At 33.1% G+C, this 25,036-nt stretch overlaps 1 protein-coding gene across 5 annotated transcripts in view; it reads left to right on the top strand.

Moving 5' to 3' along the window:
* Gulp1 (GULP PTB domain containing engulfment adaptor 1) overlaps nt 1-25,036 on the top strand; it is a 273,951-nt gene that overhangs the window by 159,744 nt on the left and 89,171 nt on the right. For 4 of the 5 annotated variants that reach the window (XM_071618999.1, XM_071618997.1, XM_034635935.2 and 1 more), the window contains exons 3-4: nt 9,077-9,151; nt 14,882-14,943. In XM_071618999.1, coding sequence (XP_071475100.1) covers nt 9,124-9,151; nt 14,882-14,943 — 90 coding nt within the window. In that variant the 5' untranslated portion in view covers nt 9,077-9,123. Of the gene's footprint in view, nt 1-9,074; nt 9,152-13,989; nt 14,097-14,881; nt 14,944-25,036 lie in introns of those variants that run through there. The other variant, XM_071619000.1, reaches the window with a different exon arrangement.

The following is a 25,036-nucleotide window of genomic DNA, read 5'->3' as shown; positions in this document are numbered from 1 at the left end:
TCCCTCTCCCACCTGCCCCCACCCCAAGTAAGCTCTTTCTAGGATACAAAGGAGTGGGAGAATTTGTTTAACATTCGCTTTTTTTCCAGAATCACAGAGCTAGGGTAAAGTTCACCATTTTCAAGAAGGTGAAGAACACAGAGAGATTTCTGAAAAGAAATGTTTTGTAGCTAGACATAAAAGATTGGTAGAAAGACCAAAGAACTAAGGTTAGAAAATTTAAGATTGCTGTAGTCCCACTAAAATTAAAAATAGAACCTGCATGATTACAGGGACAGAAGCAGAAAGTATGCACTGTGGCCAAGGGCTGCTGCGTGTCAGCAAGCACGGCAGCAGCATCCACGCTGTCCTCAATAGGAAGGACCACGTGGTTTGCCTGTGTGAGTACTTGAAGACTCTGTTTTAGAGGATTCACTTTCCTTCTCCCTGTAGCTCAGTCTTCTCCTAGTGCAGCCTCTTAGATTACCAAGAGATGCTCTGTACATAAGCAAAAAGGTGAGTTTTCTTCTGAGGGTTGCCTTGAAAGCTGGTAAAGGATATTATCTTAAACCTTAGAAAATGCTTAAATGGTAAGTCTGGACACACTTATTTAGTTTTAGCGTTTCATGTAAGTATTTTTTTTTTAAACTGCTTACTCTATAAAATACCAATCTATAAATAGCTTACATTAAAGCAAGAGATTTAAATAAGACTAATCTTTCAAGTGAGACATCCTAATAAAAGTTAGAAAATTTGAAAGAAAAATTTTATAGCTGTTGCTTTGTGTATATAGGTCAACTGAATCTTAAGAAACATATATTTCACATATTCTAGTCTTAACACTTAGATTCTAATGGCACTAATTGTGCAATAAAGCTGTTTAGTCTTTCAAAGGAATTTAGGCAGTTTTGACAGATGATGTTACCTCTGTAATTGAATCCCACAAGTTCTCCCTCACAGTTAGGATGTGGATATGGAAATATTTGGTGAAATAACTAAAACAGCAGGCCTAAAAGGAGGTAGTGCTGATATGGATAATCAAAGGAAATTGAAAAAGTATACTGTTATAATAAAATTGCTATGATAAAACCAGATGAAATATCAATTAGGATTTCTACATTTGTACTTCAAAATCTGTGGTTCCAAATGAAACTAAACTGAAGCTACTTTTTGCGTCTATATACAATCTCTCCAAGTTAATTTGATTAAAAATAGTATTAGTTTCAACATAGGGAGCTTTACAATCTATGAAAAGGTTTTATTGGTCTTCAAGAATATTTTTCTTCACTGAACTATTTGCTGTGTGACTGTCTCATTTTAGAGGAAGGTAGCTGACTTTCATTACGGACACAAGATAATGGTGAAAAAACCCATAGAAAACTCAGGAGTTGTAATGAAAAAAATCTCAACATCTAATTATTGAAGCCAATTGCCAAAAGCCTGCCAGTGTTACCTCAGAATCTTAGATGCTTGTGGATGTCTGCTGGGACAGTCTTCATACTGACAGGAAAGAGATGGCTCTGGCAATTTGGGAATTCCAGTGTAGCTCCTTCCCTGGAGCTTTCATTCTTTGGTGGTTGGCATAAAAAAGGACTATAAATATCCTCACGGAAAAGCACCTTCCAGGCTGATATGAGGAACAAGGTGTACCCCTGCATTACCAAGTCCCGGCACAGAATCTTGCGATGTCCCAACATTGCCATACTTATTTGCAAGATACTTATGTACAATACGAGAATTTACAGCTGTGCAAATGTCATATGAAAATACCTCATTATTGTCAGAATGAAATGATTTAAGTTTTGTGCTTCAAATGTCAGGAAGGATGGACTCTGTGTTCCCGTTTTTCCTTTTTAGTTCATTAGACACTTTATTTTGACTTCACTTTTGGCATTAGAGTAAATGCATGTAATTTTATTTTGGCCCACAAACTTGGTATTTCTGGGCATTATACATTTAAGTTTTCTCATGTTAGGCATTCTGCAGAGGTGACCAATTTACTGAGTGCCCTAAGTGTTCCTGATAGACCTTTCCCTGCCCAGAGTCAAGAATATTGCAAAGTAGGGTAGACAGGAGCCTCAGGGGAGGCTTGTTGATGGCTCCCTGATACTAGCCAGATGACTAGGGGTTTTGTCTGCCTCATCAACATGCAGCACACATGTTTTGCCTTTCTGCCTAGAACATTCTTTCTTTTTTATACCTTTAGCCTTTGAAACATCTAGGAAATTACTATTCTCAGTCTCTCTGAAGCTGTCCCTTTGAACTCAACAGTCATTCCTTGCGTCTTCCTTTTGAGTTCAATGGTATCTCCTTCCTTCCCAGGGCTTGTCCTCATCCACAGAGTCCCACACCATTCCCCCCTACCTCCCCAGCTGGCAAGCTTTTTGAAAGCAGGGCCCATGTCATACTTATTTTTATCTTCCATACTTGGTACAGTGCTTGTCACATAAAATGGTCTCAAAATACAACTAAAAAAAGGACAGAGACTTTTTAATGCATGTTTTAAGATATAGGTCAACATTAGGTAAAAGGAAAATAATGATAAGCATATATATGTTAAGTGAGGGAATTTCAGAAAATACTACTGTTGCTGTTTCTCCACAAGCTATAAATGTATATTCTCTTTACCACATGTCATGTGGCTTCCTCTCCCGGTAATGGGAAACTGCTGTCTGTGCACTGATTCTTTTTCTTGGCTCCACTCAGTATTGATCTATAAATGCAAAGGCACTTGCAATTTATGGTCATAAAATCAATGAAGAAAACATTGTAAGATGTCTTACAATTGGGAGATTTAAGTAGAGAACCTTTACAACAGACGCTAGTCAAATCAAGAAATGCCAAAAGTGAAGTGAATTCTCCTAGTGAAATTTGTGAGCTTCATTATCCATTGTAAGCAATGAAGTTTCAATAGTTAGCCACTCCTTTAGAGTGTTCAGCAAACAGTGGGAGGTAATTTAAGATATAAAAATTACCTCACATCCTATAAAAATTACCTCACCAAATTACATGTTTTTAAAATATGTGAAAGATTTAGGGTAAAAAAAATGTGTATACTATGCATTCACAAAAAAGCAATTACTATTTTTTTTTTTAACTTCACCTAGTAACTACCTTTCTATGTAGAACTAAATATCATGATTAGACTTCATTATTTCGGTATCATTTCATTTCAGATTCTTCATGAACAGCAGGAGTTTAAACTGATTTGTGGCATATTAATATAAGCTATGTTTTAATAAATTTTTAGGGTTTTTTTCTTTTAATACTGTGAATGTTTTTCCAGGAAAATTTGATTTCACATACACTCACATGGATAAAAATAAAATCAGAACTGACTGTTTTATTATTTCCACATATCTAATTTCCCTTATCATAACAATATGATGTAATTTTTTTCAATAAAATCTTGAGTAACAGGTGGCATAGCAGAAAACTGTCATTCATTAAGAGGATACACTAAACTTCTAAACTAGTTTATAAATATTAGCAGATTCTTTTTGGGTCAATCAATTTTCAGACATGAATGTGCTGAATTTATTTAAAGACATGCTTTTTAATGCCAAACTTTTTACAATAGTAAGCTTATAAAAGGCTAAATTTATGAAGTAAGTTAATCTCACCTCATAGTGCTTTGTGACTGCTGATTTTTAAGTAAAATTTGAGATTAAGCCAGATGTGGTGGCACACACCTGTAATCCCAGCAACTCATAAGGCTTACATAGGATAGTAAGTTTGAGGCCAGCATCAGCAACTTAATGAGATCCTGTCTCAAAATTAAAAATTAAGAGGGCTGGTTGTGTAGCTGTGTAGCTCAGTGGTAGAGTGCCTCCAGTTTCTGTCATCAGTACTGAGGGGAAAAAAATCTAATGTTTTCAATTTCGCCATTCTCCTACAAGGTCTCATCTGCCGTTAATTTATATATGTATTCTTATCTTACACATTTTGTTTTTATTCCTAGAAGTTTGACTCAGACTGATACCTGTCTATCATCTGTCTATCTGTTATCTCATTTATTTCTGGGTCAGTTTTGATTGATTTTTCTCTTCATTATGGACTGTATTTTCTATTTCTTTGCATGCCGGATTGCTATTGAAGATACTTTCCTTTGTGCATTTTACTATGTTAAATGCTGATTTTTTTTTTTTTATTCTTTACAATATCATTGGGCATAGTTTTGAAATACATGAAGTCACTTGGAAAAAAATCATGATCTTTTTCTGAATGTTTGTAAGGGAGACCAAAACAACAGTTTGGTCTTTAATTTTAATTTAATTTCCCCTATTAATAGAAATGTTTCATAGTAATTGTTGTCTTATGAAATATGAAAATTTCTTCCCTGTTGTAAGCTTCCATGTTAATTATAAGGTCTGTTCTCTCTAATCTTTGTAGGTAACTCTTTGTTCAGGCTTAGCCATTTGATCAGAATGCATTCCAATTGACAGCAGGATCTCCTGAAGGCATCTTTAGTTCTTTTGTTTTATTTAAAAAATTATTTTATATATACATGACAATAGAGTTTATTTTGACATATTATACACACATACCCATTTATTGATTGAATTATTTATTGATTAAGATCACATTATCTTGATTGTACATATGTGGAGTTTCACTGCAGTGTATTCATATATGAACACAGGAATGTTATGTCTGATTTATTCTATTGTCTTTCCTATTCCTATACCCTCTGCTTCCCTTCATTCCTCTTTATCTAATCCACTGAACTTCTACTCTTCCCCTCCGATCTCCTGGTTGTTCTGTGTAAGCATTCACAAATTAGAGAGAACATCCAATCTTTGATTTTTTGGGGAGTTTGGCTTATTTTGCTTAGCATGATAGTCCGCAGATCCATGCTTTACTGCCAAAAGTCATAAAATAAGTCTTTTTATGGTTGAGTAATATTCCTGTGTTCATATTTTTTTATCCATTCATCTGTTGAATGGCATCTATGTTGGCTCCATAGTTTGGCTATTGTGAATTGAGATGCTGTAAACACTGATGTGGCTGCATCACTGTAGTATGCTGATTTTTATTGAGGAGTAGTATGACCAGGTCAGATGGTGGTTTCATTCCAAGTTTTCTGAGAAATCTCTATACTGCATTCCAGAATGGTTGTACCAATATGCAGACACACCATCAATGTATTAGTGCACCTTTTTCCCCACATCCTTGCCAACATTTATTGTTGCTTATATTCTTGGTGGTTGCCATTTTGACTAGAGTGAAATGAAAATCTCAGTGTAGTTTTAATTTGCATTTATCTAATTGCTAGAGATGTTGAACATTTTTTTGTATTAGTTGACCATTCCTGTTTCTTCTTCTTTGAAGTGTCCATTCAGTCCCTGTGCCCACTTATTGATTGTATTATTTGGTTTTGTGTTAAGTTTGTTGAATTCTTTTTATATTCTGAAGATTAATGCTCTGTCTGAGGTGCAGGTGGCAAAGATTATCTTCCATTCTGTATGTCTCTCCTCACATTCTTGTTTGTCTCCTTTGCTGTGAAGAAAGTTTTCAGTTTGATACCATCCCTTTTATTGATTTTTGATTTTACTCTTTGTGCTTTAGGAGTCTTGTTGACGAATTCAGTTCCTAAGCTGACATGATGGAGAGCTGGGCCTACATTTTCTTCCAGTAGGTGCAGGAATATGGTCTAATGCCTAGGTTGTTGATGTACTTTGTGTTGAGTTTTGTGTAGGGTGAGAGATAGGAGTTCAGTTTCATATAGATTTTCAGTTTTCCCAGCATCATTTATTGAGGCTTCCTTTTCTCCAATGTATGTTTATGGCACTTTTATCTAGCATGAGATAAATGTACTTATGTGGGTTTATCCCTGTGTCTTCTGTTCCATTGGTCTTCACGTCTGTTTTTGTGCCATTACTATGCTCACTTTCATACTATAGCTCTGTGATAAAATTTAAGGTCTGTTAATGTGATGCTCCTGCTTTCCTTTTCTCACCAAGGATTGCTTTGTCTCTTCTAGCCTCTTGTTTTTCAAAATGAATTTCATTACTGCTTTTTCTATTTCTATGAAGAACATCATTGAAATTTTAATAGGAATTGCATTAAATCTGTATAGTGCTTTCAGTAGTATAGCCATTTTGGCAATATTAATTCTGCCTATCAGAGCATGGGAGGTCTTTCCATCTTCTAGGGTCTTCTTCAATTTCTTTCTTTAGTGTTCTGTAGTATTCATTGTAGAAGTTTTTCACGTCTTTTGTTAGATTGATTCCGAAAGTTGTTTTTTTTTTTTTTTTTTGAGGCTATTGTAAATGAAATAGTCCTCCTACTTTCTCTTTCAGCTGATTCATCATTGGTTTATAGGAATGCAATTGATTTATGGTCTTAATTTCAGATCCTGCTATTTTGCTTAATTTGTTTGACTTCTAGAAGTTTACTGGTTGAGTTTTTTTGGGTCTTCTAAACATAGAATCATTTAATCAGCAAATAGGGAGTGAGCTCTTCTTTTCTTTATTTGTATCCTTTTAATTTCTTTCTTTTGCCTAACTTCTCTGGCTGGAATTTCAAGACTATGTTGAATAAAAATGCTGAAAGAGGGCATCCTTTCCTAGTTTGAGTTTTTAAAGGGAATGCTTTTAAGTTTTCTCCATTTAAAAGATAATGGTCTTGGTTTTAACACATGACTTTTACAATGTTGAGGTGTGTTCCTACTATCCCTAGTATTTCTTTTGTTTTGAACATGAATGCATACTATATTTTTTCAAATGCTTTTTCTGCATCTATTGAGATAATCAGGTGATTCTTGTCTTTAACTCGATTGATGTGATGAATTATGTTGAAAGAACCTTGCATCTCTGGATGAACCCCATTTAATTGTGGTACATTATCTTTTTAATATGATTTGTGTGTGATTTGCCAGCATTTTATTAAGAACTTTTGCATTTATGTTCATGGGGGACATTGGTCTAAAGGGTTCTTTCCTTGATGTGTTTTTGTTTGGTTTTGGTATCAGGATTATGCTAGCTTCATAGAAGGAGTTTGGAAGGGTTTTCTCCTTTTCTATTTCATGGAATAGTTTAAAGAGGATTGGGGTTACCTCTTCTTTGAAGGTCTGGTAGAACTCAGCTTGTCTGGGTTTTTCTTTGTGGGTAGGTTTTGATGGTGTCTTCAATGTCATTGGTTGAAATTGATCTGTTTTAAATTTTCTATGTCCACTGATTCAATTTTGGCATAGGTTGGCAGATTGGATTAAAAAACAAGACCTACATCCTCATTGGAATACTATCTGTGGAGAAAAACCCTCTGAACTCTTGTGAGGACTAAAATGGAAGCAGTTTCCTCAAACAACAACTAGAATTAAGAGCAGCAAAGTGATGGGAATCTTCTGGGGAAAAAAAAAAAAAAAAAAACAATGTTATTTTGATATTGATTTCCTGTGAATGCCAGATGACAGAAAAATGTTTCCAGAAAATGGGAGAGAGAACAGATGTGATTACAGAGTGCAGTGCATTAGAATCAGAATCTGAGTGAGGAGCGTGGCCTGGGAACCCTGGCTTCTTTTGTGGACCAGTATACTTCAGAATAAAGAACTTGACAAAATTATCATGAGGGTCTCTGAGCAGGAAGTGTTGTTAAGTTTCTGAATCTCATAGTAGAATGGGGGAAGGTATTTCAGAATCATGTATCGCTCATGGTCACTTGTATCCTATCCACTGAAATGTCTGGGCAGTTGTGGGGAGGGTTTTACCCAAAGTTCAGTTACTCTCCTGTAACCTGAAAACATAAGTCCATAGAACTGGGCTCTTAAACTAAGCACAGGAATGACCTTTAATTTCTCTTGAAGCAGGTCTCTGAATTATTGTGAGAGCAGATTACTAAAGAGATATTTGTATTTCATGGAGTTGAATTAACCAAGAAATGTGAGAAATGCAAGTTATGGAAAGAATATTATTTTTTAATTCTAACAAAGTTGAGTTTCCTTGAAATATATGGAAATCAAATAAAAGTGAGAGGTTTTCCAGTTCAAGAATATTTATGTGCCAGAGCAGCAAGGGTGTTACTTTTGTCTGTTTCAACACCAAGATAGCTCTTTCATGGACTCTGAATATAGATTATAAAGAAGTACTAGTAAATATTGAATCTTATTTGCCTTCCAAGTCCCTAACGTGTATTGGCTATGAGTTTCTTAGCACAAAATCTATAAAGTATTTGTTTCTTACATGAATACTCTGGATAAATAAAATGAAAATCTCTCAATTGCACAACCTCTTTAGAGACCATAAAGTCCCCTAACCAAGCTACTGGTTTTGATGAAGAGTTCTCATAGGAAAACATAACACTGATTGAACACTAACATGACCTCTGTCATCAATAATAATGCATATAAAGAAGATTTGAGGCCTGTGCTGTATCGAACACAGTTACAGTTGCTGATACTTTCTGAGCTCAGTATGCACCAGACACTTTCCTGCCTCACCTAAAGTGCAAAGCAGCCTTACGTTTATAACCAGTACTGCGCATATTTCACCTGCTTTGGGAACTTTGAAAACATCATGGAACCCCTATGGGCTCAGTGAAATAAAAAATATATGTCTTTATATGTTTGAGTGGATTTACAAAAAGAGATTTTATTCCTAAAGGCACAATTGAAAAGCTTTTGTTTATCTACCAATACTGTTAAGGAGAGCCCCAAATTTGACCATACTTCTTACCAACAAGTGCAGTGAAAAGTATTGATCTTCTTTCTCATTAAATTTTCAAATAAATATAATTAATAATGGATAGATATAGTAGTAAAAAAATAACATTAAACAATTCATAGAATTTCAATTGAAAAAAAATTTTTTCAACTTTTTTATTTGTGCATTATAGTTGCATGTACTGATGGGATTTGTTGTTACATGTTTGTACATGTACTCAATTTAACAACATAATTTAGCCAATATTACTTAATATATTGTTTTTCATCGCTGTGCCAATCATAATATTATTCTTACTCATTGTCCCTTGATACATTTTAGAATATTGTTTGTATATATTTAAAAAAATTTTTAAAAAGGTTTGTAAAATATAGGGGTAACACAAGAAGTTGGTCAACAGTCCTTCAAAATGTTTTAATGCTTTGTCATTTTTGTAGGATACAAACTGTGATTGAACTGAACGCTTATTTGAAAGAGCCTCATCATGAACCGTGCTTTTAACAGGAAGAAAGGTAAATGTGCACATTTTAAAAAGGACTTAGGAATCAAATCAACATTGCTTTAAAAATAAAGCAGAGATGTTTGGAAATTGGTTTTTCCCATTATGAGACCACATGGCTCAAAAATGAAATTAGATTAGAACAATGTTAATCTGCAAATATTGCTAATTAACCTTCTTTGGTTATCACTCTAATTAAAGAGTGGGGTTAATACACTTAGTTCACAATACATATGTGATAATATGTTCTCTGGAAATTTTATGCTATGTTGTGAAATTGCAAAGAATAAATTAATTTGAAACTCAGTCCTAAGTTCAGTTTATATAGCCATATAATATTAACTTGCCTGGGTTTACATAAGGTTGCAAAATATAAATTCATTCCTGAGTATTTATGTGTGTGTGTATGTATATGCCCACTTGATGTATTACTGAATTGTATGGGAGGCTTCATGATAGGTCAATTGATAATAATGAGACCAAAATAAGTTTGCTATTAATACTATGGTAGGAATATAAAATAAACATAAATTCAATGTATCATAATCATCAACAAAGGCATAAATGAAACAACTAGCTAGTTAGGTGTTATTTTTTTAATGGGCAAGAAAAATGGAATTTGACAAAATATTTTATGAAATACTTATGTTGGAAAGAAATATTTTATGTTTTTTGTCTAATTCAGTGAAGCTAAAATAATGTGTGCGTTTAATTCTGGAAGTTCTCTAGTATAGGGAAGAGGGCTCCCTGGTTTATGATGAATTGGAAACAAATATTTAAACAATGCTAATCAAATTCATAGATGATTGAAAAGAGGAAGAAATGACTGACAAAATAGGATTACAAATATGTGGGGGAAAATGACCAGCTGGTTATATTCTGCACTATAATTTTAATATTATAAATTGCCAACTAAGGGCTCCCCAAACATAATTATTTATTATTATTCATATATTTTCATTATTTGAAAGATGCACCTTAAGTGCTTATTTAGTGAAGAAAAAAAAAAGGCCTAATAATCAACACTGTGATTTTTAAGAGCTAAAGCTTGTATTCTAATAGATGGGTAATGAACAGTCCAGAACTAGGGACCAGAGTGTTCTGTTCTATTTCACGCAATCAGGCCTAGTGTGTTTTCTCTCCCAAATATTTAAATAGTTAGCTGACACCTTATAATATGCCCAGATGATAAAAGCTGAAATAATATCAGCACTTTTGATATATAATGGGAGCCATAACTGAGGAACCTTGGAGCAGCTGCTTTTCAGTGTTTGAGGGTTGCCGTTTAGCCATGGGACTATTTTAATAAAGGAGAAATAGGTGTGAATTATAAGGTCCTTGATTGTATGTAGGAAAGAGCATTTCAGCAGTGTCCTGTAAAAGTATAATGGATTATTCAAATTACTAAATTTGTGTCACAGAAGTGAGAGCCATTCGAACATTTGGATATGGTACAGAAGATTAATGCATTCAGTGGGAGTTTAGATACTGTGACCTTTCAAACACTTTTCAAGACTGCAAAGCTAGAAATATATTATTTTGCTTATTTTTCTGAGTAAGAGGAAGCAAAATGACATTGTTTGCTGTCTATAGCTTCATGCTGATTTAAAACATATCCCCAAAGTAAAATGATGTCTCTTTTTTGTGTTTCTTTTTATTCTCTTTACTAGTAAGAAAGAGTAAAAATAGTTTTATGATATATCATAGTATTTCTAATAAAGTAATAGAAACCTTACATCATAATTCACCACTATAATCACACTACCTTATTTTTGGAAAACATTTTTGACCTTGGAAGACACACACACACACACACACACACACACACACACACACACAATTCCCCATCCCATGGCTTTGAAGTTGCAACTGCTTGTTTCTAATTTACTATTTATTTTAAGGAGATACAGAGTGGCTATTCCAGAGGACTGGGTACTGATATAAGTAACCAGTAATTGTTTTTGGTCTCATTTGCACCCAGTGGGGTGCTGCCTTGGGGAAAATTGGAGTGGTTTGTAGAATCCAGAAGCAAAAGTACTTATTTCCTCCTTTGCTTAGTTCTTTTTTGATTTTTATCACCTTTTCTTATTTTACAAGTCTAATGATTAAATATCCTTATTTGGTAATGATTGATCAATATTTTGCTCCAGCTCTAACTTACAATTTGATACCAGAAGTTTTACTTAAATTCGTCAATTAGTTCTTAGTCCCATTTGTTAAATGAAAAAAATCTTAGAACCTCTGTTCCAGATTTTAAGTAATAGTACTATTAGCTGAATTTTACTTGGAGGTGGGGAATTTGAATGTTATCACAGAATTCCTATATCCTGAAAGTCTTAGAGAATGTATAATTCAAGTGATATTTCTAATAACTAATAACAATATATACTGTGCAGAGTATTCTAAACAAAGTAAAATGGTCTTCTGTTAGGAAAAGCCTATTTCTTATTTCATAGATACCCAGTTTATTTGGTCATTTCACATAGCCCTACTAAAAGCCTCAGAAACCAAAGAAAGAAAGATTCTCTCTTTAACTTAAACATAGTTGTTTCTTTTTATTAAATCTCAGAATTATTATTATAGTGTTTATATTGAATTAGCCAGATATTTTACTTTTTTTTTTCTTTTTTGCAAATACTATAACAGTATTATAGTCATTCAGAGACTGAAAAGGTTTGAATAGACTGGAATTGCAACATTTTGAGCTATTTAGAAAAGTCCTTTAAAAGTTAGTCTCATATAATCATAGATTAATTATTAATGATGGTTGTATTTATTTTACAGAGACTTCCTTAGTTAGCAGTCTCTTTGAATTTTGAAAATCTTCTACCTATTCCATCAAAATTAAACCATTTAGCAAAAAAAGTATAAAATATAATATGTGAATAGTGCTATTGAATAATTCAACAAATTACACTTTACTTCTTTAAGTTACCAGTTGATGTACTAATGAGTAAATATAATCCTAATGTCTAAACACATAAAATTAAATATTTAAGAATTATTTTATTTTTTATGAAAAATGCCATTCAAATGTATTATTTCACCCAACAATATTTAGCTTTAAATTTAACATACTCAAATTAGGCATTTTCATTATGTTAAGCTCTGGTGATTATATATATATATATATATATATATATATATATATATATATATATATATATATATTTATATAGTATATATAATTTTTAGTTTCAATAATGCACCATTAAAATATTTTTAAAGGAAGATAATTATATGATTATATATATAAATAAATATATATATATATATTATATAGTATATATAATATTTATATATTATATATATAAATTATAAGATTATTTATATATAATCTTATAATGAAAATTATAAGATATTTATATATATATATAATCACCAGAGCTTAATACATATATTTGAAGTTACTGCATCTTTCATGATGAGCTCCTAATCTAACTGCATTTTAAAAATTTAAGCTTATTGATCCAGTATTCAGTTGTTTGACATTTGTCAAGCATTTAAGAATGTCAATATTTTCTCTCACATGAGTGTTCAATATTGAATTAGCAATTTTAATGTAATTTCAAGGAAGGGCAACACATTCTGGAATGTCTATATTCCCATGTTTATACTAGTTCTCTTTATCTAATTGCTTCTGTGGACACAACTAGTGACCAAAGACCATCATCTGTAATGTCTTCTCAAGGTCCCAAAACATCTATGTGAGTTAATATCAACAGTTTTATTCTTTGATTGTTTTGTTTTTCTTTTAACAAAGTATAAGTTCAGATGACACTAATAACTCATTTTGGAAGTCCTTCAGGTTTCATAAATGCACTACCTATAACAGAAATTGTATAATGAGCAACCACTAAAAAATCCACATTTTATGTTCTGTGAATGCAGATTTTAGTTATTGAAGAAACTGTGTAGCCCATCCACTGGTAATTTCATACTGTGTTTATTTTAGTCTGAAACCAGAAACACCTAGGTATACCTACCCTCTTTCAAGGTCACTGAAATGTGAGACTATAACACAGGCAATATCATCAGTTTTCAAATAATAGTGGCTTTTGAGAGAAAGCAATTATCTCTCTGCCTCAGGATTGGTATGAGCCTCATATTAAGACTTTAGTCAGACTTTTTATAACTCCTGGAGAAATGTTGTATATTATGGGAAGGAGGCATGAGAAGAATTGTGCAAAGCCATAAAAAGAAAAATTGGATATCTTTTTAGGCTTCCAAAAGGCAAATGTTTGGTGTTTTTATTGTTTTTGTATACAGAATTGTGATTTACTTCTTTAATGTTCAAGAGTAAGAAAGACTATATGCCAAGTCTAAGTACAAATTATTCTTGAATTAAACATGTCACTGTTCATTAGCAATTTAAAAATTATAAGATAAAATTCATAGCAAAGTAAAAAAAAAAAACCCTAAAATGTTATTGTCAATATTGCATTTTGAAGCTTGAAGAGCATTGCTTTTCAAAATATTTCATTGAAATGCAGTTCTCACTTGTCCACTCCAATAGAGAGAAATAGCCCCAATGCTGTTGATTCTTATGTCTTATCAGGGAAGATCTTGTGAATATTGCTTTATACCCATAAATATGTTTAATAAAAATATGGTCCAATGTCCTTCAAATAACTAACGTGTAATGAATATATATAATTTTTCCTATATTTTCAAATTCCCTCAGTTTGAAAAGCTCTAATTTAATGATATCTAATTAGTTTCTGTAAACACTATTTTAAATGTTCTCAATTGAATGTTGAAAGTACTTGGTTAGTAATCTGATATTCCCTTTCCATGGTAAAATATATCTTTAATTATTTTCTATTTATAATATTGATTTAATTTTTTTAGACTCCCCTGGAGATTAAAATACAAAACTTCACAAATGGAGACAACAAGATGTATTTGAAGATTAAGAAATCTAACTCCAAAACAAATGCAGTTTCAAAAAACAAGAAGTCAGTTTGCTTTGTGTGAACTTTAATGTTTTCCCTTCTTATACACTTCATAAAATATTTGTGAAACTATATTGAATGTATTAATAATGTTCAAAAATTGAATGAAATATATAAATATCAAAAATAAGTAATGTACAATGTAAGTTAGTCTTAAAAATCTATGATTTTGTCCCATTTTCATTTCTAATAATTATTACACTTATCCAAGAAACATTCACTGTAGTTATCATCTAAGATTTTTTATATTTATAATTTCTGATAATCAATATTTCTCTAAATTTAGAATAATATTCTAATATTATATTGATTTCTTAATGAAATTGTAATTTATTTCAGCTTCATACAAATGCAACTGGTAGCTTAATATAAAAATTTTTCTTTAGAATATTTAAATCTTGATGCTAAAACATAATCACAATGAATAAAGAGAGTTTTTTTTTACTGTCCTGAGAATTAAAACAAAAAACCTGTAGTAAATTAAAGAAAAAATAGCTGTCTTTAATTGAATAATTGATATTATTCATATCTCACTGATGTTATTTCTAAATATTCTTCAAAAATTCAGCATTTTTGTTTAAAAAAATTTAAAGTGGGGGACATTTATACCAGAAAAGAATCCTATAATCATTCTCCAGCTACATTGATGTTATATTTGACTAGTTATTATTTTGTAATGGGGAACTCAAAATTAGAAATGCTCAGACTCCCTATAGATGTTAATGCATGACTGACACCATAGGAAGCCATAATTTACTTTAACAATGACTGTATTTTCTTTGTTGCAGACAAAACATGGATGCATACACCTGAAGCATTATCAAAACATTACATTCCCTATAATGCAAAGGTAAAAGTAGTTCATATAATATTATTTAATTTTATTTTGGATAGTATTATTACTATTTATGGTTGATATTAGAAAAATTTTGAGTATGCATTGACATTCCCTGGTAAGTGATTCCTGAAAAAAAGTTACATAAATAAAATAGCTAAGTAATGTATGATATAGGAAGTTATTTTTTTATCCAAATAAATGATTCTTGTTTACAAAGTATGTCATTTTAAATTTCTGTTTGTCATATATTTCATGCATGTGTTTTCTTCTAGTAATTTTGGCTATTGTTAAAATTATTTGCAATATAATTTCCTGTAGGCAAGAAAAGAACAAATAAATTATCTTCCTTTAAAAATATTTTAATGGTGCATTATTGAAACTAAAAATAAAAACTAGCCTGGAAATGAGAAAAATAAACTAAAATTTTAATGAGTGTAAGTACCATCCAAGAATATTAACGAACAAAACTTTAATAATATTTTTTTAAAAAGTTCATTTTGTTACTCTTTTTTTCAGGTTACTACATTTATTTTTTCTTTTTGGTACTGAGGATTATACTCAGGGGCTTTTTACCACTGAACCACATTCCTAGCCCCTTTTTCCTTTTATTTTGATACAGAGTCTCACTAAGTTGCTTAGGGCCTTGTTGAGTTACTGAGGTTGGCCTTGAACTTGGGATTCTCCTGCCTCAGCCTCATGAGTCTCTGGCATTAAGTGGTATGCCACCATGACCAGCTCAATTTGCTACATTTTTTTTTTCGTCACTTACCCCTGAGTGTCCCGGGGCTCCCCTTAATGGGCCACCATCTGCCACAGTCCGGCTGCAGCAAAATAACCGGGGGGTGACGAGCAACTTGTGTACATTGATACAGCAGGAGTGGGAGCTGTTTATTGTAGGACAGGAGCGGTATATATACATTCCACACAGCTTATCTTAATTAACATAAACTAGGTACAGCAGTCAACCAATAAGGAATCTCCACACTTAATGGCTCGCTGGCATTACTTCAAAAACCACTCCCTCTGCAAAATGCCAGGCGCCATCTTGACTTGTTTACAGACTCTAACATACTCCTTCCTTAAATTGCTTTTAAGTAGAAGGCATGTTGCTTAAACTTTACTGGATGCTGGTTGACACTTCACAGCTTTATAACACATTGCTTATTTTCTTATGGTGTTCATTATCATAAAGAAATACTGTAATATTAACCAACATAAAGACACATCATGTTCTGTCATTCAAAACACAGAAAGATGTAGAGATTCAGAGAAGTGTGTTACTCCTATGTTATAAGAGTGGAAACAAGGTAATATTCAGGAGCAAAACAAAGTCAGGGGCCATTTCAAGATGAGAAGTCTTAAAGGTAGGAGACCAGGAGAGTCAGTAAAGTATGAGGCACAAAATATGGCAGGAGCTGGGCGTCAGTATGAAATACTGAAGCTGACCTGGTCAGTCAGGGTCCATCCAAGAAATAGAATAGGTAGGATATCTACATGCATACTAAAGATTGGGGGAAGCTGACCAGGCAAGTCTGGAGTATGTGATAGGCCTTTAGGAAGGGCATGCTGGAACCTCTTGCTAGGAACTGACCCTTCTATATTTTTGTCACAAAGACAATACAACATTTCAAGACAAAACAAGACACAAACATACTGTATCAATCTTTTATATTAGTACTTACAATGTAATATTGATATAATATTTTATATATTATTATAATATTCCAGGTTGAAATAATTGCTATAGAGAAAAATAGAGCAAGATAACAGAATATTGGAATCGGAGGAGTAGAAAACAGGCTACTGTTTTACATAAATTGAAAGATCTTAGAGGAGAACAGCGGCCTTATGGGAAAATGAGGAAGTGAGATGTGCCTGTGAAGGAGAAGAGTGTTCCAGACATGCAGGACAAGGACAAGGAGGATGATGTTCCTCAAGGACTAGCTGGGGAGGCGACCCTGTGGGAAATTCGGTGACTGCCATCAAAAGGCACAGTGAAGCAGAGCTAGGGGACAAGGGTGTCTTTAAGCTCTTATAGTATTTTTAGACCTCTGAAAACTTTGGGAATTGGTGACTTGTAGAGGTTTCAAAGAAAGAGTAAAAAAGCTGAGACAAATTATCAACAGAAATTGGCTGTAAGGAATCAAATGTGAAAGCACTGAGTTCTGGCAAGAGATTTCGCTTGGAGCAGGGTAGGAGCTGGAGAAGAAAAGCAGTGACACTTTGGATACAATTTGAAAATAAAGCAGAGGAGATCTGTAGGTGGATTGCTTATTAGTTTCCTACTGCTTTTACAATGAAAAATTAAAACAGAATTTTTTTAAAGAAAAGGTCACCCTCAAGGGAGACAATAGTGTTTCCTATTCCCTCTGACTTTCAATGAGAATGCTTAATTGTCCTTTCTACAAAGGAGACACACTGGCAAAATTTATTTTTTATTATTACTCTGTTAGTTTACAATAGTTACTTCTTTGATAAAGAACACTAACAGGCTTCATGTAAAATATTTATTAAATATTTTATTCTAAAATATATAACTGCTCCAAGAAAGTTTGTTCTTCTATGAAAGATCTAGTTTTAGGATATCTAAAAATGGGGCTGTGGATTCAGATAGGTTGTAGAACCTTGCCTAGCATGCTACAGGCCCTGAGTTCAATCCCCAGAACCATATACACACACACACACACACACACACATATGTATACATACATATACATGAATACAATTTTAAAGACATTACCTATTTTGTACCATGCAGCAATAAAATTGTTAGCATTCCCAGATCATCTCTTTTTTATTTGTTCATTCTAATTAGACATGATAGTAGAATGTATTTATACATATTATACAAACATGGAGTATAAATTTCCATTTTTTTATGTTTGCACATGATGGGAAATTATACGGTCATGTATTCCTATATGAACATAGAACAGTTATGCCTGGTCATTCTACTGGCTTTTCCATTTCCATTCCTTGTCCCTTCCCTCCACCCCCCTGCCCAATCCAGAGAACCTCCACTCCCCTACCCCAGCTATTGTAAGTCAGCATCGCATATCAGAGAGAATAGTAGGCTTTTGATTTTTGAGGATTGGCTTATTTCCTTTAACGTGATAGTCTCCAGATCCATCCATTTACCGACAAATGCCATAATTTCATTTTGCTTTATGGATAAGTACTATTCCATTGTGTTTTATGTACCACATTTTCTTCATCCTGTCATCTGTTGAAGGGCACCTAGGTTGGTTTCATAACTTTGCTATTGTGAATTGAGCTGCTTAAACATTGACGAGGCAGAATCACTGTAGTATGTTGATTTTAATTTCTTTGGGTAGATACCAAAGAATGGGATAACTGAATCAAATCGTGGTTCCATTTCAAGTTTTCTGAGGAATCTCCATACTGCATTCCAGAGTGGTTTCACAAACTTGCAGTCCCACTAGCAACATATCAGTACACCCTTTTCCTCACATCCTCACCAACACTTATTGTTGCATCTATTTTTGATAAATGCTATTTTGACTGGATTGAGATGAAATCTCAGTGTAGTTTTAATTAGCATTTCTCTAATGTCTAGTGATATTGAAATTTTTTTTCACATATTTTTTGACCAATCATATTTCTTTTTCTGTGATGTGTTTGTTCAGTTACTTTACCCATTTATTGTTTGGGCTATTTATTTTATGGAGTTAAATTCTTTGAGTTCTCATATATCCTGGAGATTAGTGGTCTATCTGAGATGCAGGTGACAAAGACTTTCTTCCATTCTGTAGGCTCTCTCTTGAAGCTCTTGATTTTTTCCTTTGCTGTGAAGAAGGTTTTCAGTTTGGTACCATCCCATTTATTGATTCTTGATTTTTCTTCTTGTGTCTCAAGAATCTTGTTGAAGAAGTCAGTTCCTCATAATATGAGATTTTATGATAGAGATTTGGGCCTATTTTTTATTCTATAGGACAGGGTCTCTGGTCTAATGCCTAGGTTCTTGATCCACTTTGAGTTTTATGCAAGATGAGAGATAGGGGTCCAGTTTCATTTTCTTACATGTGTATTTCCAGTTTTCCCAGTACTGTTTGTTGAAGAAGCTATCTTTTCTTCAATGTATGTTACAGAGCCTTTCTCTAGTATAAGATAACTGTATTTATGTGGGTTTGTCCCTGTGTCTTCTATTCTGTACCATTGGTCTTCAAGTCTATTTTGGTGCTAATACTGTGTCATTTTTGTATAGCTCTGTACTATAATTTAAGGTCTGGTATTGTGTTGCCTCATGCTTCAGTTTTCTTGTGATGATTGCTTTAGCTACTTGGGCCACTTATTTTTCAAAATGAATTTCATGACTGCATTCTCTATTTTTGTGAAAAATGTCATCATAACCTTAATAGGAAAGGAATTAAACTTATATAGTGTTTTTTAGTAGAATGGCCATTTGACAATATTAATTCTGCCTATCCAAGAGCATGGGAGATCTTTCCGTCTTCTAAGGTCTTCTTCAATTTCTTCCTTAGTGTTTTATAGTTTTTGTTGTAGAGGTCTTTTGCCTCTTTCGTTAGATTGATTCCCAAGTACTTAACTTTTTTTTTAGGCTATTGTGAGTGTGATAATTTCCTAATCTCTCTTTCAGTTGATTCATTACCAACGTATAGGAATGCAATCGAGTTTGGGGTGTTAATTTTATGTCCTGCTACTTTACTGAATTCATCTATGAGTTCTAGAAGTTTCCTGGATTTTTTTTTTTTTTTTTTTTTTGGTCATCTAAATATAGAAGTATGTCCTCAGCAAATAGAGATAGTTTGAGTTATTTTCCTATTCATATCCTCTTAATTTCTTCTACTGTCTAACTGCTCTGACTAGAGTTTCCAGGACTATGTTGAATAGAAATAGTGAAAAAAGGCATCCTTGTCTTGTTCCAGTTTTTAAAGGAAATACTTTCAATTTTACTCCATTTAGACTGATGTTGGCCTTTGGTATATCAGCTTTTACAATATTGAAGTATGTTTCTACTATCCCTAGATTTACTTGTATTTAGAACATGAATGGATGCTGAATTTTGTCAAATGCTTTTTCCATATCTATTAATATAATCATGGGATTCTTGTTTTTAAATCTATTGATGTGATGAATTATGTTTATTGATTTCCATAGGTTGAACCAACCTTACATTGCTAAGATGAACCCCACTTGACCATGGTGCATTATCTTTTTAATATGTTTGTATGAAATTTGCCATTATTTTATTAAGAATTTTTGCATCTATGTTCATCAAGGATATTGATCTGAAATTTTCTTTCCTTGCTGTGTCTTTGGTTTTGTTATCAGGATTATACTAGCTTCATAGAATAAATTTGGAGAGATTCCCTCCTTTTCTATTTCATGGAATAATTTGAGGAGGATTGGTGTTATTATTCTTTGAAGGTCTGGTAGATCTTGGCTGAGAATTCATCAGTTCCTGGATCTTACTTTCTTGGTTGGCTTTTGATGGCATCTTCAATTTCATTGCTTGAAATCTATCAGTTTAAATTTTCTATGTCCTCCTGGTTCAGTTTGGTTAGGTCTTATGTCTTTAGAAATTTATCTATGATTTCAAGATTCTCTATTTTATTAGAGTATAAAATTTCAAAATAGTTTCTGATTATTGTCTATATTTCAATAGTATCTGTTCTGATATTTCCTTTTTATCATGAATTTTAGTAATTTGTGTTTTTTCTTTTTCTTCTTTAGCTTGCCTAAGAGTTTATTAATCTTACTCATTTTTTCAAAGAAAGAAGCATGTTTTAGTTTTGTCAATTTTTTTGGATTGTTTCTTTTGTTTCAGTTTCATTGATTTCAACTCATTTTAATTATTTCCTGTCTTCCACTGCTTTTGGTGTTGACTTGTTCTTTTTTTAAGGCTCTGAGATGTAATGTGAGTTTATTTAGTTTTTGATTTTCTATTCTTTTAATGAGTGAGTTCAATACAATGAACTTTCCCCTTAGCACTGACTTTGTAGTGCCTCAGAGATTTTGATATTTTGTGTTGTTTTTCTCATTTATCTCTTAAGTATTTTTTTAAATTTCATCCTTGATTTATTTGCTATCCATTGGCCATTCAATAGCATATTATTTAGTCTCCAGAAGTTAGAATAGCTTCTATTTTTTTTTTTTTATTTTACCATTCATTTCTATTTTCATTTCATTATGATGTAATAAAATGAATGGTTTGTCTCTCTCCCTCTCCCTCTCTGTCTCTCTATTTGCTAAGAGTTCCTTTGCGGTCTAAAATATGATCTATTTTAGAGAAGTATCTGTGTTGCTGAGTAGAGAAATATTCAGTTAATGATGTATGAAATATTCTATATATGTATTTTAGTTCTAAATTATTAATTGCATTTTTTTAGTTCTATAGCTTTTTGTTTTGTTTTGTTTTTTGGAAGCCAAACTGTATCCAGCTTTTTTAAAGATATTTTTCATAAACAATCATGGTATTTCAGGCAGGACATGGGCAGACAATCGTTAACAGTATATAACAAATTTCAAACTCCATTCCTGGATGGACTACCAAAATTATACAGCCACTATAAAACTCAATGAAGTCTTCATCTGATGCTCTGAATTGGGAAAGTTTAGAGTGAGGGCTGAGCTTTCACATTTAGCATGTGTTTAAGAACTTTTCACAAACCTATCCTGACTTTAAATAAATGAAATGAAAATAGCAGAATTATTAGTCTGAAGATCCACAATCTAGAAAAGGAGCTGCTGCCCATCTGAGGGACATTGTTTCAACAATTTCACTGGAAAGTCCAGATTATCCAACACACTGGTAAAACCAATTGTTTTGAATCAGGTTACAACAAGTCTGAGTTTAAGGGAGTTAAGTCTATGCCAATGGCAGAAAGGGAGAGGACAACATAAAGATGTACTTGAGGTTTTTCCATTTTTTTTTTTTTTTTTTTTTGCCAAGGTAGCTATATGTGCCAACATCAGGGAATCCCTCTTCTTGGAAGCCAAGAGGAAGTCTCTCAAAACTAGCAGAGAAAGGTATTTTCCCTCACAGCAATCCAGCTTTGGAGACATCTACTAGTGACATATGCATTTTCCCCCCAACACAATGAAGCATTTGTTTTTTGTGTTAACAACATAGCTTAAAAAACAAAAGCAAAAAAAAAATCTGCATTTTTGTAAAACTTGATAGAAATAGTATTTCAAATTGTATAGTCACCAAAAGTACACAGTTATCAAAAATGCACACACTTCACTTGACATATCCAGCACCTTCAGGTTTCCAACACCTTCTGGTCAGTTTTGGCATCTCCATTTTCTGCATGGTCTCCATCCTTGCCGGTGTCAACTTTTCTTTTTCCCTTTGGGTACCTCTCTTTCTTCCTTGCAAGGGACTTTTTAGGCTTGGGGTCTGGCTTTGAAGGACAACCTTGTGGATCTTCTCTGTGGTTTATCATTTACATTGGCTTTATCTCCCTTACCATTCCCTTCAGCCTTTCTCTTGGGCATGGTGGTGATGGTGGCATGATGGCAGGTGCTGGACATAGGGGATGCAGTGGTGTGGGGCTTTGGTTGGTCTGAGTGTCGTTCTCACCTCTTCTTTTCTCTATACCTTCTAATTTAGTTTTTGTTTGGAGGATCTATCCAGTGATGAGAGGTGTGTTAAAATCACCCCATATTAGTGTGTTGTGGTCTATTAGATTCTTGAAATTGAGAAGGATTTGTTTGGTGTATATAGATGATCCATTGATTGGAACACAAATATTTACAATTGTTATGTATTCTTGATGTATAATTCTCTTAAGCAGTATGAAACTTTGTCCCTTCTGATTAAATTTGACTTGAAGTCCACTTTATCTGATATGAAGATAGAAACTCCTGTTTGTTTATGAGATCCATGTGAATAATATCTTTTTACCCATTATTTTACAGTCAGTCTGTGGATATCTTTGCCTATGAGGTGAGTCTCTGGGAACAGTATATTGTTGGGTCTTGTTTTTAAACCCAATCTGCCAGTCTATGGCTTTTTTTTTTTTTTGCAGGTATACTGCCAATTGAACTCAGAGGCACTAGACCACCGAGTCACATCACCAGCCCTCTTTTGTATTTTATTTAGAGACAGGGTCTCACTGAGTTGCTTAGCATCTTATATTTGCTAAGGCTGGCTTTGAACCTGCCGTCCTCCTGCCTCAGCCTCCCGAGCTGCTGGGATTACAGGTGTGTACCACTGAGCCCAGCTCAGTCTTTGGCTTTTGATGTATGAGTTTCGGTTATTTATATTCAATGCTATTATTGAGAAATTACTTTTATTCCATGTCATTTTGATTTATTTCTGGTTTTTAATTTGAGTTATTTTCTCCTTTGGCTATTCTTCTAGTGTAGTTTCTCCTTTTATTGGTTTTTAATTTTTTAATTTCTTCCTCATGAAATATCGAATTGAGTATGTTTTGTAGTGGAGGATTTTTAGTTGTTAGTTCTTTTTAACTTTTGTGTATCATGGAAGGTTTTTATTTTATTGTCAATTCTGAAGCCTAATTTGCTGGGTATAGTATTCTCAGTTGGCATTCATTTTCTTTCAGAGCTTCATATACATTATTCTTAGAACTCTTAGCTTTGAGAGTCTAGGTTGAGAAATCAGCTGTGATCTATCTGGGTTGGTTTTCCTTTACATGCAAATTACCATTTTTCTCTCTCATCCTTTAAAATTCTTTCCTTATTCTCTGTGTTAGGCATTTTCATAATAATGTCCCTTGGTGTGGGTCTGTTGCATTTTTGTGTATTTGGAGTCCTATAAGCCTCCTGTGTATTTGATTTTCCATTTTATTCTTTAAGTTTGGGAAGTTTTCTGATGTTGTTTTTTTGAAAAGATTGTGCATTCCTTTGATTTATTTCTCCAGCCTTCATCTATCACAGTAAATCTTCTATTTGGCCTTTTCATGTTATCCTATATTTCTTGGAAATTCTGTTTGTGGTCTCTTAACATCTTTTCTCCAGGGTCTACTTCATTTTCAGTTTTATATATTTTGTCTTCATTTCCTGAAACTCTTGTCTTCCAAGTGACATAGTCTGTTTATGATGCTTTCCATTGTTTTTGAGTTCTTCATTTCGAGGATTACTGCTCGGTTTCTTTTCATAATTTCTATCTCCTTATTGAGGTGATCTTTTACTTCCTGTATTTTCTCTCCGGTTTCACTACTTACAGTGTTCTTTATGTCAGAGATTAGTTTAACTATGCATATTATAAACTCCTTCTCTGACATTCTTTCACTGTGGTATTGATAGATTCTATTATTGAAGCATATTGGTTTGTTTGGGGCAATTTGTTCCCTTGCTTTTTTCATGTTTTTGGGTGTCTACTCGTCTAACAGTATGGATATGAGGCAGTAGAGTTTCTACCCTGTGGACTTATAATGTCCCTGAACATACCTCACATTTTAGGGGGAGACAAATAAAAACAACAACCAATGCAAACAATATACAGCATTAAACCAAATAGTTTCTGCTATGGCATCTACAATGTTACAATAAACAGAAATGATATGGTCAGTTATTGCTTACAGTAAAAAGAGTAAGTTTGCAACTAAAGGGTTTACAATTTCAAATGATGAATGGGGAAAACAGAAGTGACATGGGATGTGATGATTATGAAGGAAGAGGAGAGAAGATAGAAATAAAACTTATAGGAAGAGTAAAAGAGAGAATAATAGAGATTTACTGTTATTGGAAGAGAGAGAATCAATTGAAACAAGTAAGAAAAAATAGAGTAAAATTTACAATATTAAAAATAAAGAAAGAATACAACACAGAACTGAGGTATATTAATCAACATCTCGTTCCTCAAAAAACTGATCCACATAAACTAACTGGCTTCAAAAATGCTAAAAATGAGGAGGGGGGGAAGCCAAGTATGTGTATGTATACATATCCATGAATCATAAAGGTCACAACACAGAAAAGGAGGGAAAAAACAGGAAAGGAAAAAAAATCTTAGTGAACAGTTAAAGAATTTTTTCCATTGATGGTTAAATGATTCTCAGCTTCTCAGCAGTATTAGGTGGGGTCATCTGGAGTGTGACACTCCACCCTCCACATTGCTGCAGTGAGAGAGGTAATCCTGTAGGTGGAACTCCTG

This window comes from Marmota flaviventris, chromosome 11 (assembly GCF_047511675.1).
Source record: "Marmota flaviventris isolate mMarFla1 chromosome 11, mMarFla1.hap1, whole genome shotgun sequence".
Lineage (NCBI taxonomy): Eukaryota > Metazoa > Chordata > Mammalia > Rodentia > Sciuridae > Marmota > Marmota flaviventris.
The sequence above is the reverse complement of the archived record's forward strand: the minus strand, read 5'-3'. Positions and strand labels throughout refer to the sequence as shown.